The 15,574-nt window shown below is 51.9% G+C and overlaps 1 protein-coding gene across 1 annotated transcript in view; it reads left to right on the top strand.

Moving 5' to 3' along the window:
- Positions 1–15,260, top strand: part of LOC113957010 (CMT1A duplicated region transcript 4 protein homolog) — a 28,280-nt gene extending 13,020 nt beyond the window's left edge. Inside the window, exon 3 of the mRNA XM_027664121.1 lies at positions 14,799–15,260. Within this exon, the coding sequence (XP_027519922.1) occupies positions 14,799–15,175 (377 nt within the window). The 3' untranslated portion in view covers positions 15,176–15,260. The remainder of the gene's footprint in view (positions 1–14,798) is intronic.
- The last annotated feature ends 314 nt before the right edge of the window (positions 15,261–15,574 follow it).

The raw sequence follows: 15,574 nt of genomic DNA, 5'->3' as shown, positions 1-15,574 counted from the left end.
TGTTCTGTCCCTTGTGTTTACTGTCATGTTATAGTATGTCTTGGTAAAGGAGAAATATTTGGCTTCCCTGACTCATCTACTTCCTCTCTGTGAAACTGTGGGGATCACAGACACCAAAATAGGGAGGGAGGAAAAGCGGGAACCCAGAGCTTCCTTCTTGTTCCTGTGTGGTGCAGGAGCAGCCAGAAGCCCAGCAATGCTCAAATTAACACTGTGTCTGTTTTACATGTCAAACAGGCACCACCTGACAGCTGGATGGACCCCTTGGCAGCGCTGGGTCCTTCTGGGCTGGGCTCCACAGAAGTGTGGGTACATGTGATCCCAGCCAAGAGCTTTTTCACAGGAAAAGTGACCTGAATTCCACGGGGCAGATGGAGCCAACTGTGGTTGTGGCACTGGGTGACTGGGGGAGCATCAGTGGAAATGACTCTTCAGCAGTTCATGTTGGCTGCCAGCAGGATCTTGCCTATCGAGCTCAGTTTGCTGCAGAGGCTAATAGCCCAGTAATTAAGGTAAACCAAATATTAGCTGGGAGCTGTGCCTGTAACTTAACTCAGATAGCTCTACTTTTGATGTGAGGCTTGATTGGAAAACCTTATGCTTAATTTGTGTTGCATTAGCCTGGTGGCAGCTGGTTTTGTGGGCTGAGCCTGAGCCAGATCTGCTGCTGTCATAAAGCTCTGGCTCTGCTAACACGGTGCTGATTTATGCTGGGTGAGGATCTGGGCCAAGTCTCCTTGTTGTGTTGCTGTAACCTGCATTGTTCAGGCATTTGCTGGGGTGTTTGAGGACAACCCAACAGTAAGGAGGATGTGAGGAAGGAGAAAACACTCTTTTACTTCCTGTTGGTCCGTGGGTTTAATTTTTATTGTGCTATAGATAGACCTGACTGTAAATGAGTCAGATTTGTGCCTGGATTTGAGGTTTTTGTTGTGCTTCAGCATCTCTCTGTACATGAATTTGTATTAAATGTGGGAGAAGGTGCCTGTCTTCATATCCAAAATGTGCTGAGTTTTTACACAGGGATGCTCTGGGTGGGCAGTTCCCAGGAAAGGAGGCAGGAAGGCCCTCTGGGAGCAGCACTGGGTGTCCCAGGCTTGTTGCTCTCCACCCCAGCAACTTCATCACTCCCATTTGCTGCCTGAGAACCACAGGCTGATGTCAGCTCTAGTTCTGCCCCAGATCCCCCTCATGCAACCTGTTGTCTTCCTGGCAGCCCCTTCAGGGCCAGGCTGTGCAGGGCCACGGGTGAGCTGGAGGTTTGCAAACCTCTGAACTGGGGGCTGAGCGGTTTCTCTGGGTGAGGATGGACTTCAGGGGAACCTCCCAGTCTTCAACCCCATCCCAGCTTTGTGCTCAGCCTCTGGATTTGGAGCATTACCCCTGAGGTTGTCCCATCCCCATGGCTCTGCTCCGTGTGGAACTCATGGTGTGGAGGCAGTGAGTGGGTTGGTTCCATGTGGGTTGGGTGCATGGCCCCATCCATGTGCTGTTGGATGATGGGACTCAGTGGGCTGCTGCCCAGTGTTCTGGCTGTGGTGACTGAGATCCCAGCCTGGGAGGTGCTGATCTCTTCCTGGATTTTGGGTTTGGCCTTGCCTTGTGCCAAGTTTTCCCTGGGGCTTCATGCCCATGGAGAAAGGGCAAGTGATGTGTTTGAGGGGGAAGCCCTGGCCAGCAACATCCCCTTTCCCTTGTGTTTTAGTCCTTAAACTGAGTGCAGTGCCCTCACAGCACTTTCCTTCTGTGGGAATAATATGAACTTTTGACTCTCTGACTAATCCTCAGAGCTTCTGTCCCTGCCTGTGCTGCCAGCCTGCTCTTGCTTCCTTCAGGTCTGAGATTTCATCTGATCCCAAATCCAGTCCCTCTTCTCTGCAGGATGTGTTTTAACTGTCAGCACTGTGTTTTTTACTGCTTGTACGAGTACTGGAGGTGTTGGAGCTGTGTCAGTGCCTGGGAGAACACTGCAGGTGACTGCATGTTACAGCCTCCCTGAAGCCAACTCCATGTGCTTGTGATCCCTGTGCAAGAGCCTGGGAATGTGGCTGTGACAGCAGGAAGCTCAGTGTTTGCTGCCTAAATATTGATCTGGTTACTTCTGCTTTGTAGAAGAAACTGTTCCCTGTGAGGGCTGTGAAGACCTGGCACAGGTTGCCCAGAGAAGTTGTGGCTGCCCCATCCCTGGAAGTGTCCAAGGCCAGGTTGGACGGGGCTTGGAGACACCTGACTAGTGGAAAGTGTCCCTGCCCATGGTCGGAGGTGGATCTAGATGGTCTTTAAGGTCCTTTCCAACCCAAACCATTCTGGGATTCCATGATTCTACTTGGGAAAGATTGGAAAGAACCTGTACTGCTGGTTTAGAGCTGCTGGGGTCTTGCACACAAGCTGTGCTTGGGGCAGACCCCCTTGGTGGGACAGGACCCTTGTCTGGGCTCTGCTCCAACTCCAAGACTTGGAGCATCACCACTGAGGTGCGTGTAAGCCCTGTGCAAGGGACAGTGTGTCTGCTGCAGAAATAAGGGTGGAAAATGCTCCATTGAACTGGTCACCTTGAAGTGAAAACTGACTGTTCTTCCAGGGACATACTGGATAATATCTTAGGAAAATGATTCCTGGGGAAAATGTGGTCAATGCTTGTTCTTCAGTAGCACTAAGACCCTACTTAGCTCTGATTTTCCCCACCATCAGACAGATGAAGTAGAACAGGGTGATGCTGAACCAAGAAGGCTTGTAATGACTTCCATAAGCTTGTTGCTAATTAAGGAAAATGAGGGTGAAATTTGGGGCTGGGGAGTGGGGAGATGAACAGCTTTCCCTGGAAAGCTTTCCAAGGCATGGCCTTTGGATGTCAGAAATAAGGTACCCCTTGGGAGTGGTCACAGGGTGGCCTTGGTCTCCAGTGTGTACCTTGTCACCATGTGTCTGGATGCTCTCCCTGCCCTGGCACCGCTGGGTTACCAGCCAGAGCCCTTGGGGAAGTGCCATGGCATTCCTGGGGGATTAATTTGGAGACAACACGAGAAAGCATAGCCCCACATGACTGGAAAGGCACAAACACCGGGATTTATGGTGTGTTTTCCTGCAAACCCACCACAGGGGTGTCCCGTGCCTGTGTTAGAGGAGGACACAAGTGCAGGGGAGCTACGAAAGCTCCAACTCTGCATGTTGATCTGCACACAGGGAGCAACATCCCTGACTCCTCTGGGAAGGTTTCCATGGGTGAAATTCCATGGGTGACTAAGCTTTCAGGAAGATCCAGCTCACAGCAAGGTTTGCTGCCTTGCTTAGTCAGTGGGAGCCTTGCAAGAGTCACTAAAAACAGAAGCTGCACTAAAATAACTCCCCAGGCCAGCTCATTTCCAGGGAAAATCCTGCTGAGTCACCAAGTGTAGCTCAAACTACATGTGCTTATTCATAAACACATGAGGTATCTTGGCTCTTCCTCACTCTGTGGAGTGGAGCATCCATAGGGCTTCCAAGGGGGATGCTCTGGCTGGGAGTCCAGGTACATGGCTCTGCTGCACTGGGTTTATTTTAATTAGCAGGGTGTTTACAAACATCAGAATTGAAGTGGGGGTATGAGAGACCCCAGTGGATAATGGGATTAGCAGTGGGGTGATTTTAACACAGCCTGAGCCCCCAGACTGCTGGGGTTGGAGTCAGTCAGGGGAGAGATGAGGGGAGGCAGGTTGGGAATGCAGCTGGGGAGGAGGCTTGTGTGGGGCCAGACTTGTCCCCTTGGCCTCAGGACATGCCTGTCTGAGCTGGGCTGTGATGGTGGTGGCTCTTCCCTGGTGGAGCTGGGTGCTGTAGGAGGGTGAGGAGCCTCTGCTGAGCTGGTGTCTCCTCCTGAGCTCAGCCTGCTGCACTGGGCTAAGGAGCAGTGGAAAGAGACTGGAGGGAAGCCTGGATGGAGAGGAAAATGCTGAGGAGGCTGTTTCTGTAGAGGTTTTGAAGGCTTTTATGGCCATCAGTGCTTTGAGAGCTCTGGGCAGCACTCACTGCTTTTCCTGCTTTGCTGTGGTCAGTTAAGTCTCTCCACAGCCATTCCAGGCAGCACCTCTGGTAGGTGCAGGAGAAGGTCAGAGATATGAGGACACGATGCTGGATACGTCTCTTCCCTGCCACAAACAACTGTGCCTTAATCATGGACCCCCAGAATGGTTTGGGTGGGAAGGGGCATTAAAGATCATCCAGTCCCACCCCCTGCCATGGGCAGGGACACCTTCCACCAGACCAGGTGACTCCAAGCCCTGTCCAACCTGGCCTTGGACACTTCCAGGGATGGGGCAGCCACAGCTTCTCTGGGCAACCTGTGCCAGGGCCTCCCCACCCTCACAGCCAAGAATTTCTTTCCAATATCCCACCTAACCCTGCCCTTTGTCAGTGGGAAGCCATTCCCTCTTGTCCTGTGCCTCCAGGCCCTTGTCCAAAGTCTCTCTCCAGCTATCTTGGAGCCCCTTTAGCCCTGTGCTTTGTACAGGTTTCAGGAAATCTGTGTGGCTGTGTTGCAGGGGTGCTGGATTTTGGGTTGAGGATGGATACTGTGAGTATTTGTCCCCTTCTCTCGTGAGCAGCTTATCCCAAAAAAGTCAGTGAAGGCAAATAAAACAGGAGGTTATTCCTGTTTTGGGGGCTGCAAAGGGTTAACTGCTGCCTGAGCTCATAGCCCAGTGCTGTGGAAGTTGAGCAATCTGGGATTTATTAGGGAAACTCAAACTGGGAGTTAAGAATGCTCCAACCAGCAGAAAGCTTTCTTGGAGCTTTGAAACAAGTTTTCTTCAAGCAAAGCCCTGCTCTGCAGTGGCAATGCCAGGATTTCTTGCAGGGGCCTCCGGGAAGTGAAGGAGGAACAGGCAGATCTGCTCCGTCCCACCAGCCCAGCATGGAACTGCTGGTGCTGTTGTGTCTCCCTTCCCAGGCAGACAAAGAGCCCCTTGTCCATCCCAGCACTGCTTCCTCCTCCACACCCCAATCCTGATCTTGTTTCTGGTGGACAACAAGGAGGTTAAGTTCTCCCTGGGGATGCACAGTGCTCCAGAGGGATCAGAGGTGTAAAACCAGCTGGGGACGTGGCCCCTGGCCAGATGCTGGGGAGCAGAAAGGGCTCCTCTGGCTTCTCAGAGGAGGTGACTGTTCTTCACCACTGGGATCTTTTCCAGAGGTGATCAGGAGTTAAAAGTGAACAGGAGGAAGCTCCAGGAGCCCAGACAAGAGGAACTGAGGGGAGACCTCACAGCTGTGTGTAACTCCCTCAGGAGAGGCAGCACCAATCCCTGCTCTCTGAGAAGAGGGACAGGACACAAGGAAATGGCTGGAGCTGTGCCAGGGCAGGGTCAGGTTGGATCTCAGGAAAAGGTTCTTCCCCCAGAGGCTGGTTGGGCACTGCCCAGGCTCCCCAGGGCAGTGGGCACAGCCCCAAGGCTGCCAGAGCTCCAGGAGGGTTTGGAGAACGCTCTGAGGGACAGGGTGGGATTGTTGGGGTGTCTGTGCAGGGCCAGGGGTTGGACTGGATGATCCTTGTGGGTCCTTCCAACTCAGGATATTCTATGATTTCAAGTAAAGCACGTGCTGTGCAGTGGGTGGAGGAAGGGAGGGCTGAGAGAGGCTGGTCTCAGTTCCTTGGGGAAATGGGAGCTGATGCTCAGCCCCAGCATGGCTGGGACTGGTTATTCTCCAAAATGCCTCCATCAGATGTGGCTGCGCATCTGTATTTTTTCTTTCCTCACTTGGAGTCTCACAGTTAACTGGGAAAGTGTTCCTCTGCCAACTCCTCTGCCCACCGTGAAGGGAGGTCCTTGTGCTCCCCCCAACCAGCACGTGCTGGGCTGTTCCGTGGGCACAATGCCCTGCTGTTTCCTGTGCTTGGTGGGATGACACACTTCTGCTGGCACTGGGGGGGTCATGCTGCAGAAGAATGGGGGTTTTATTTTCTGTGTCACCAACCTTTGAACCGGGGCTGTCCTGAAACGACCTTATTGCCCTTGGCTGTGTGCTGTGCATGGGCAGGAAGGGGAAAATGTGCTGGATTTCCAAATGAACTTGGAAGACTCTGTTTCTGCCCTTGCTGCTCAATGGGTAGGGTGGGGAAATGGCTGCGAACAGCAGGGGTTGCACTGAGTCCTGGTGTTAATGGGACTTTTATCCCATAAACTTCTTTAGGTAGAAATTGTTCCCTGTGAGGGTGATGTGAAGCTGTGGCTGCCCCATCCCTGGAAGTGTCCAAGGCCAGGTTGGATGAGACTTGGAGCAACCTGGGCTATGGAAGGTGTCCCTGCCCATGGCAGGGGGTGGAATGAGAGGATCTTTAATGTCCCTTTCAACCCAAACCAGTCTGTGATTCCATGGAACTGTGGCTGCTGTGTCAGGGTTGGGTTTATCCAGTATTTCACTTGCATGGAGGTGTTGCTGTCCTGCTGGTGATGGATCTCATCTCTCATCCCTGTTCCACCAGCACCCATGGCAGAGCCTGCCAGGGACATCATATGTGGGCAGAAAGTGCCCTGGGGGTGTGAGGAGCTTCAGGATGAGCAGGGTGGTGGGGTCTGTGCCAAATTCTTAGTCTTTGAGGTGGCAGATGTTCACAGAGGGTCAGGTAGGAGGCAAATCCATGTGCCTTTATCAACTTGGAGAAATCCTTGTGCTTTTGCCAAGATGAGGTGGAGTAAGAGCGTTGCTGTGTTACACAGGTGCCCTGTCCACAGCCAGATGTTGGGTTTGGGTTGGTTCAAGCCCTCTGTGGGGACTCTGGGGCACAAAACATTTGGGGGCAAAACTGTTGTGTAACACTTCCATGAAGAAAACAGAGAGGAATCCTCAGCCCTGTTGGAAACAGCACTGATGGAGAAGCAGACATATCCTGGTCCTTGCTGGGACAGGAGCATGGGCGTGGATGGGGAGCTGGGCAGGCCTGGAAGGTGGTGTGGGCTTGATGCACCTCATTGGGGAGGGTCTGGAGGTTTGTGTGGACTGATGAGTCCAAGGGAACCTGTCCTGGCTCCCAGGACACACCTGAAACCTGGTGTATCAGCTGGACTGGAGATGCTCAGCAGCTTGGCTGTGGAGCTGCTGTCCCCTCTCCAAAAGGGGACGGATTCAGCGATGGCTCCCTCCACCACCTCCAGGTGTGGGTGTAGCTGTGAGTCCTGGTCCCAAGGGGAGGCACCTCCAGGCTCTGCCCCTCCATCTGCTGCAAGCAGGGAGGGGGTTCTGGGGGTGTAAAGGGTCTGGGGGGCTGTGGCAGCAGCGGGACAGGAGGCGGATGGGGAGCCACACATGAACATCTTGTCCTTTCCATCCTACTGAAATTGGACTGTGGGGCCACTGCGTCTCCCAGGGGAAAAAATGCCCAGGAATTCCACAGACTCTTCAATCTCGTTTCTGTTTTACAGTGAGACAAAAAGGGTGCCTTTGTGTGAGGGCTGAAAGGAACTGCCCAGTCCCACAGCCTTCCCGAAAGCTTAATGTCAACTATTTGCCTCCTTGTGTTTTCACATAAACAAGCACTTTTTGCTGAATTTCTGTGCTCTGGCTGCTCCCCCAGCTGGGTGTTCCCCCTGCTCCACGGCACCCATGGGATGGACAAGCTGTCCCTGTGAGCCACCTCCCAGCAGAGATGCTGGGATATCTGGGGGATACCGGCCAGAGATCAGCAGGAAAGGTGACTAAAGCCAGGCTGGGAGAGAAAACAGCAGCTTGAGCTGCTTTTGATTTGAGGCAGTGCTACTCTTCTGATAGCAGGGGCAAGCTGGTGCTTACAGATCTGGTGTCTCATCCCTGTTTACACCAGCCTGGACCAGTATCTCTTGCTGGGCCATCACCCATCCCACCCTGGGGTCAGATGTTCCCCTGGTTTAAAGTGACTGTCAAATTAACAGCAGCAGCTGAGAAACCACCCCTTCTATTTTGGTTGCTGTTTGCATGTGCACACTGGAGCGTCTCGGGTGTAGCACCAGAGGTTTCTATCCTGGACTCCACCTTCTCTCTCTGTTTTTTTCTTTTTTACCATGTTCTCTTCCCCTTTATGAGAAGAAAAACTAGAAGTGAAAGAAGGACTAATGTTGTGTCTGCAAAGAACACAGGTGGACTAAAAATGCCAGCAGTGTTCCTGTGGGTATCATTCACTGAGCTGGGCTGCTCCCTGTCCTGTTCTGTGCCATGAAACCTGAGCTGTCACCAGGAGCATTGTCAAACATGTCCCCATAAAAAAACCCAACAAAATCAAACCCAAAATAACCTGGGGGGTGCAGTGCCTGCAAACTGTTGCTGCTGGGGAAGCCGTCCTGTTTTTTTCTCATGTTCCTCAGGCAGTTTTCAAAACTCAGGGTTGGAAAGTGGATCCTGGGGTGGTTGAGGTAGTGGTGGGGATCCACATGGATTCATTCCTCACTTCAGCACCCAGTTAGAAGTATTTGGCCTGGGACAGGATCTTGGATAATGAACCATTGTAGTTCACCCCATGGTTCAATGTCCAGTGGATCCAAAGCCCCTGGAAGGGAATGGATGGGCACTTGTCAACTCCACCTGATGTTGGATCAAGTCCACCCTGGAATAAACAGAAATAAACCACTTGTCAAGCTATTTGTTCCTCCTACTGGCTTTTCACTGTGGCCTCAGCACCTAGACAAGGTTTTTCACCTTGTCTGGAATCTGTCATGGGATCCTGACTTCCCAAATCTGTCTTGCTACCTCTTCTGTTGATCCATTCCTTCTCCTGCCCTTTTCACAGCCCGTGATCATCTCTTTCCATCTTTATCACAGCCTCCAATTCACATGGATGGGGAGGAGTTTGGGTTGGAAGCAGCTCATGGAGAACTTCAAACAGTAAAATCAGATGAATGAATAGAGGGGATTTTTGTTGCTCTTATCCTTTCATCAGCTTTATTTCATTCCCAGCAGTTGAACTTGCAATTGCTGTTTTCTCTGGCTTCTTGCTGCGTGTCAAATTAAAATCCTGCTGAAGCTGAGAGAAAACTGCTGTTGAGCTCTATAGGACAAGGAAGGTCTGAATTTTACTTCTGGCAGAGTAGCACTTGGTTCTCTTCGTGTTACTTAAGCTGAGAGGTTGCAAAGCCCCTGGACAGGAGCCTTGGAGGCAGGAAATTCCTCTCTTGAGGATCCCCCAGAAATGCAGGCTAAACTAAGGTTGTAAAATCCAGGGTTAAGATGTGCCCAATAGTGCCTGTCAGGCTTCTTGGCTCCCAAGGGCATGGGGAAGAAGGGCCACAGCTGCTGATGTCTTTCCAATGGAGTTCAGGAGTTTTCTGTGCCACACTTCCATTTGGTTGTAGGAAAAACAGATGCTTCAGTTCCAGTGAGAAATCCCATGTCAGTGGAAGATCACAGAATCATTGAGGTTGGGAAAAACCTCTAAGATCATCAAGTCCAACCATGAACCAGCACCCCCCTGTTCACCACCTAAACCATGTCCCCAGGTGACAGGGTCTCCATCTCAAGACTCTTTCCACTGGATTGGGTGGACTGACTGTGCTGCAGGAATCTGGGTGCCCATGAGGTGCTGGGGTGGGATGTGTGCCTTGGTTCCCATGTCCAGAGTGAACCCCGTGTGGAATCCTCTCCACCCCAGCCTGTGGAGATGTCAGTCCTTGCAGGCCTGTGTACCCCAGCCAAGAATATGGGAACCACATGTCCAAAGCCCAGGCACTGGGAAGCAGAGGCTGGGGGCCCAGAGCCCGACAGCAGGGGCTGGCTTAGAAACAAGTTAGAGAACAGAGGGGGGGGGGGGGGGAGGAGTTCTAATTATCGTGGGCTTTAAAAAACAGAAAATAAAAGCTTATTATTTCACAGAGTCCCCTCTGCAACATGTAATTTCATTTCCCTCTATTTGCTTTTACTGCTTGCTCTGGGCACTGTCAGAACAACTTGATTTATAAGCGACAGCTTTGGCTGTTTTTCAGGCGAGTCTCTCTAAATATAAGAGTGTGAAAACTGTCCCAGTGCCAGCAACTCTCTGCAAATTCAAACTCACATGAGTTTGTAGCATGAAGCAAAGTGCTGGGTGCTTTATGTCTCTCATAAAAAGCAACCCTCCCTTCTTCCTCTGGGGAGCTTTTTTCCTTTTATTACAGGGAATATCTCAACCTGCAGTTGGAGAAAATAAAAACAAAATAAGCAGTGGTTGTTACCTTGCTATTGCCCTGCTACTGCCTCCCTTGTGTGCTATCAGTGGAGAGCTGTAGATCAGGAGGGAGATGTTTATTGACCAAGGCTTTTAGCAACAGGGCTTTGTCTCCAGTTCCCTCCTCATCGTGGAGAGGTAAAGGAAATGAATAAAATGAGGCCTAATGCAATGGCAGGTATATAACACAGCCATGAATTGATAATTACATCTGAAATTTGGGGACAGCCTGAACAGGACTTAGCATGTGCTTTATGTTCTGCTTAATAAAGAGAAGCTGTGTTCTCTGTGTGACAGTTCTTCTGTGTCACTTTGGAAGTGCCTGGCTTTGGTGGTGCTGTTTTGGATGTAGTCAGAGAAATTTGGACCTTTGGCTGTCAATGACTAGAAGCTCAGAAGCCTTTGATGTGGATTTAAAGTTGTCCACCTGCGTCCCCATTCTCACAGGAGTTGTAATTCTGTAATTAGCTGTAAAGTTCTGGTATTGCCCATTTTTAGTGTCACAAAAGGATCATTGTTTGGGACTTTTAAACTCTGCTCTCCAGAGTGGGCTCCTCTGGTGTCCAAACAACCTGAGTCTGATTTATAGCCTGGCTGGACAGAGCAGGCTGGAGGCTTGTGCTGCCAAACCAGTGGGAAGGGTCTCAGGTGGGTCTCTGGCTCTGCCCTGGCTGCTGCTGCTGATCCTGCAGAGCTGGGCGGGGGTGGCAGCTTGTGGTGGACAAAGGAGGCTTTTTGATTTGATTTTTGGACTGAATCATAGAATCCCAGGAAAGTTTGGGTTGGAAGGGAACTTTAAGATCATCTCATTCCTGCAAAGGATGGGGATACCTTCCACTATCCCAGGTTGCTCCAAACCATGTCCAACCTGGAGCACTTCCCACTGGAGCAGGTCATGAGCTGATCCTCGGTGTGGACAGCTTCAGACAGACCCCAGGCAGGGGGAGGTAATGGCAGGCAACAATCCTGTGCCTCCAGTGGGATGGAAGCCAACCCCATTCTGCTCTGGGAAGCCTTTCCCAGGACAGTCCTGGAGACAGGACTCCCTGGCAGGTGCTTCTGAGGCAGAGGAGCTCACGCTTAGTTATGCTGAGAGGATTCCCAGGGATGTTGTGGAGCCATTTCCCTTCCAGGCCAGTAGCCAAGCACAGGCTGTAAATAACAAATGGTGTCTGATGATCCCCTCTTGTTCTGCCTTGAGGTGTTGTCAGCTCTGGGCTTTCCCTTGGCATCTTTTCATTCCCATCTTCAGCTCCAGTGCTGCTGTGGCATCTGGCTGTCTCCTGTCATGCTCTTGGTGTGAAGGAGTCCCTTCTGGGGTGGCCTGCCTCCCATCAGGGATGTAATCCAAGGAAAGTTGATGAATCCGGGCTCTGGGTGTCCTTTTCCTGGAGCTTCTTTAGTTACTGCTGGTTTGAGAAGGGTTAGAGATAAGGTCAGAGGAGAAATATCTGGGGTTTGCACCAGCCTCTGTCTCATCACTCCAACATGGGCAACTTGGCAGACCTTGTGGACTTGTCTGAGGTTGTTTGCACCCAAGTACCCACAAGTGCACAGGTAAATTCACCTGGTGGGTATCCAGACTTCATCCTGTCACCAGTGTTCCCTCATCATCAAATATCCGAACTGGGGGTGCTGTGCATCAGGTTTTATTGCCCTGTGAGATGATGCTGTAGCAACACAACTGAGCCCAAGGCTCTTCTGAAAACCCAGCCTACATGAATATCCCTGGAGTAGCAGGATTTATCTAGGATTAAACAAATGTAGGAGACATGCCTGGTGCATGCACACATCCTCGACCCATGAGCTCAGCCAGTGTCTTCACATCAGGAGCCCTTTCAGCTGGGAACATTTGGCTCAGAGCAGGGAAGGCTCCAAGGACAACACCAGGCATGCAGTGAGAGGAGCTGGAGCCACAGCCCAGCACCAGAACCCTTGTCCTTCCCTGCTCCACCACCTCGTTGTGCTCATTCCTTGCCTTTCCAGTGCACAGCTGGTGGTTTAGGGTGAGGGACTGAGCTGGATCTTTGTTTGCTCTGCAGAACATGGGGAGAGCTTTGTTTGGTGGTGAGGAACAAGAACTTCTCCCCCACGTTAGGCTTGTGTTTGCATGGTGAGGAGCTGGGGGTGCTGTTCTGGCTCTGGCCCTCACTGTCACACTCCCTGTCCCTCCTGGCACCCGTCCCACTGGCTCTGGGTCCTGCTGGGAGCAGGTGGGAGGTATATGGGGGGGATTTGCTGCATCTCTGGGGTATATGGAACTCCTTCCATGGGCTGTGCTTCTGCTGTTATCCCCACAGCTCAGCCCTGGGTAGCATCTGTGTGTTTATTCGTTTTACAAAGACATGAACTACGGCCTATAAAAGTGGGGAAAAGGCTCCAGATCAGCTTTTTGTGCCTCACTAAGCGTTGTTTTGTGTCTGATCCTGCTGGTTTATTACCAGGTTGCAGAGCTTTACCTCACACATGTGGACACTCGTCATCAAGCCGATGGGTCCCTGTCCAGAGCAGTTCCTGAGACCCCAATTCCTTCTGCTGGGGGTGGCCCACTGTCCTTCCCAGCTCTCTGGAGAACGAGCTGAGCCAGAACTCCCCAGTCATCAGAAACACTTTGAAAATAGCCAAACTGTCCTTTAACAAGATTTTTTTTTTTTAACCCTCCTGTAGTGGTTTTACTCCCCATCAGCCTGATGAACTCAACAGTAAAACAGTGCTGTAACAAGGGCTAAAAACTCCAAACAGTGAGTCAGAGCAGGCATTCCAAGAGACATGGACTATCTCAGCCTGTCAAAATAAATTTTGTTCAAGCACAGAGTGTGCCACTGTCTGAAATCTCATCATTTAAACCAAGACTATTTTTGGTTGGGCTTTTCCCCCTGCTCGGGCTGAGCGTGTGTGCACAGCGTAGGTACAGAGTTTCACTGCACTGCAACTTTTTTGGTATGGAAACTTTTTTTTTCCCCCCTCTCCTGCAAACACGTCAGGCTGTTTCTATTCCTAGCTCGGGGAAGAGCCCGGGCTGCCCTGACCGTCCCGGTAACGCCGCTGCCGGGCGGTGCTTCCAGGGGTGTCCTGGCTGGATGTGCGGACGTCTCCCTGCGGGGAGGGTGGACCGCTGTTTCTGGAGAGCAGGGGGAAGGCGAGCAGAGCCCAGCCCTCGGGATGCGATGGGAGCAGTTGCCGGCGGGAGCGCGGGGGGAGCGCGGGACAGCACGGCCGCCTTCCCGCAGCGCAGGTGGGAGCACGGCACATGGAAAAGCACATTCCTGACTTTTCGCACACCCAGAGCCCACCTGGAGCCAGCCCTGGCACGGACAGAGGTGCAGGAGCAGTGTGGTGCACGGTCTCAGGCTTGAAGCCTGAATCACAGAATCAGAGTCAACTGGGTTGGAAAAGACCTCCGAGATCATCCAGTCCAACCCTTGATCCAACCCTGCTGTGGTTCCCAGCCCATGGCACTGATGCCACATCCAGTCTCACCTTAAACACCTCCAGGGATGGTGACTGCATGGTGACTGCACCCCTCCCTGGGCAGCCCATTCCAATGGCTGATCACTCCTTCTTCCTGAGGGATGTGGCTCAGTGCATACACTTCTGAAAATACAATTTCCCTCCTTCCTTCTGTCCCCACAACTTTAAAGGCTTCAGATTATCTTTGACTACAGTCTTTAAATGCTCTCATTTCTCTAAAACCCTATCTTGCAGCTCTGAGCCTTTTGGTGTTAATTCGTGGTGGGACCTTGGGAGAAACCTCACTCCCAGCTCTGTTGCTGCTGTCCCTCCTCTGAGCACCCAAAGCTTTTTGGCACTTTTGAGGGGACCCTGGGGATTGCAGCTGAATATCAGAGCCCTGACAAACCCCAGGGTGCTGCTGTTTTGGGTGTTTCCCTGATATGCTCAGCTGGCTCACAAAGGACTGGCCCTCTGCAGGAGAGAAGGGCAGAATTATCCCCAGCTGAAAAAACAAAATAGTGTACAATGAGAGGTAAGGACAAGCCTTGTGTCAGGTGAAAAGTCTGTATCTAAAAATACTGATACCAATGATCTCATTCTCCAAGATCTGTCTGAATGCATCTTCCTTTCCTGCATGACTCTTTTCCTGGATTTTCTACTTTGAAGAAGCAGATGTCTTGGACAGACATCTTCCCAAGTAGGCTCAGCCTTATTGCTCCAGCCATTTCTGCCAGCCTTGTGGCTTTGTGTGGGAGGTTCAAGACTTGAGTGATGAAGGGGTTTAGGACAGAAAGATGAGACTGGGAAGGTCTTCAGTGCAGGCTTGCCTTGGCCATTGGTCAGTGCTGCAGAAATAAGAACTGCTGATTTCCACCCTACCCCCTTTTCTTTCCCACTGTTTCTTGGTGTAACACTGACCTCCTGCAGCTCCTCCTGTGCTCAAAGATAGAAATAAAGGCTCAAAGGCTAGAAAGTATGGACATTATCTCTGTTTCTTGCATGGCTTATTTGGATCTTGATGCAAAGTAGCTCTGGATAGAGCATTGCTGTCCCTTAGTGCTGCTTGGCCCTCCACGGCCGTCGCTGATCCCAGCGTGGTCTTTGGCTCCAAAGAACATCCTTGGTGTCACCCTTCTTTGTAACCCTTCCCAGAGAGGGAAGAAGCCGGGCTGGGATCTCATGGTGTCTGTTTCTTGGGTTCCAGAGGTTGTGCTGCCCTCAGCCAACGTGGGTCTGCCGGGACACCTCATCCAGATCCAGCGCCCCGGGCCTGCCTACGTCACCCACACAGGGCCCCTGGTTAGGAGGCTCCTTGAGCAAGACCAGCAGAGAAAGGCTCCTTCCAACCCCCCTGCACAGACAGAGTCGAACATGGAGCCTCCAGGAGACGGTCCTGAGGAGGAGCCCCAGGTGCTGAGCAGAGGCAGCAGCCCTGGGAGTGGGAAGGACTCCGTGGGAATGCCCCCGGCTCAGAGCACTTCGCCATCGCAGTGTGTTTACAACAGGGTTATTTTTGCAAGGAGACCTCCCTCACGTGTGCTGCCATGGAGCAACCTGGTGTGTGCCAGCAGGAGGGAATGATCTGCCTGCAACTGGAAGCAAAGCAAAGAAAGAAGATGCTCTTGAGTGTTTTCCGGAGTCCATTAAACTACCCATGCAAGCAGCATTTAACTTTTTGAGTCTTTTCCTAAAAGCCCCGTGTGAATGAAAGCATACAAGCACAGGAGGTGGTGGCGATGTGTTCTGTGCTCTCTGCTCTCAGGTCTGGAGGAGACCAGAACCTCTGCTGCTGGTCTTGCCTCACATGGCAGGAGCTGTTTGCAGCTCTGCTGCTCAGAACTGCCCCCGAGGGCTGGGATGGAGATGAGATGCCTGAACGCCCACACAACCACACACACAGGGCTCCTTCTCTGCTCCTGTGACCCTGCTGGCATCAGCACAGAGTGCCAGCACCCATGGGGGGGTTGGCTGAGAGGAACA

Source organism: Corapipo altera, unplaced genomic scaffold, assembly GCF_003945725.1.
Source record: "Corapipo altera isolate COAL_440 unplaced genomic scaffold, ASM394572v1 122, whole genome shotgun sequence".
Taxonomy (NCBI): Eukaryota; Metazoa; Chordata; class Aves; order Passeriformes; family Pipridae; genus Corapipo; species Corapipo altera.
The sequence above is the reverse complement of the archived record's forward strand: the minus strand, read 5'-3'. Positions and strand labels throughout refer to the sequence as shown.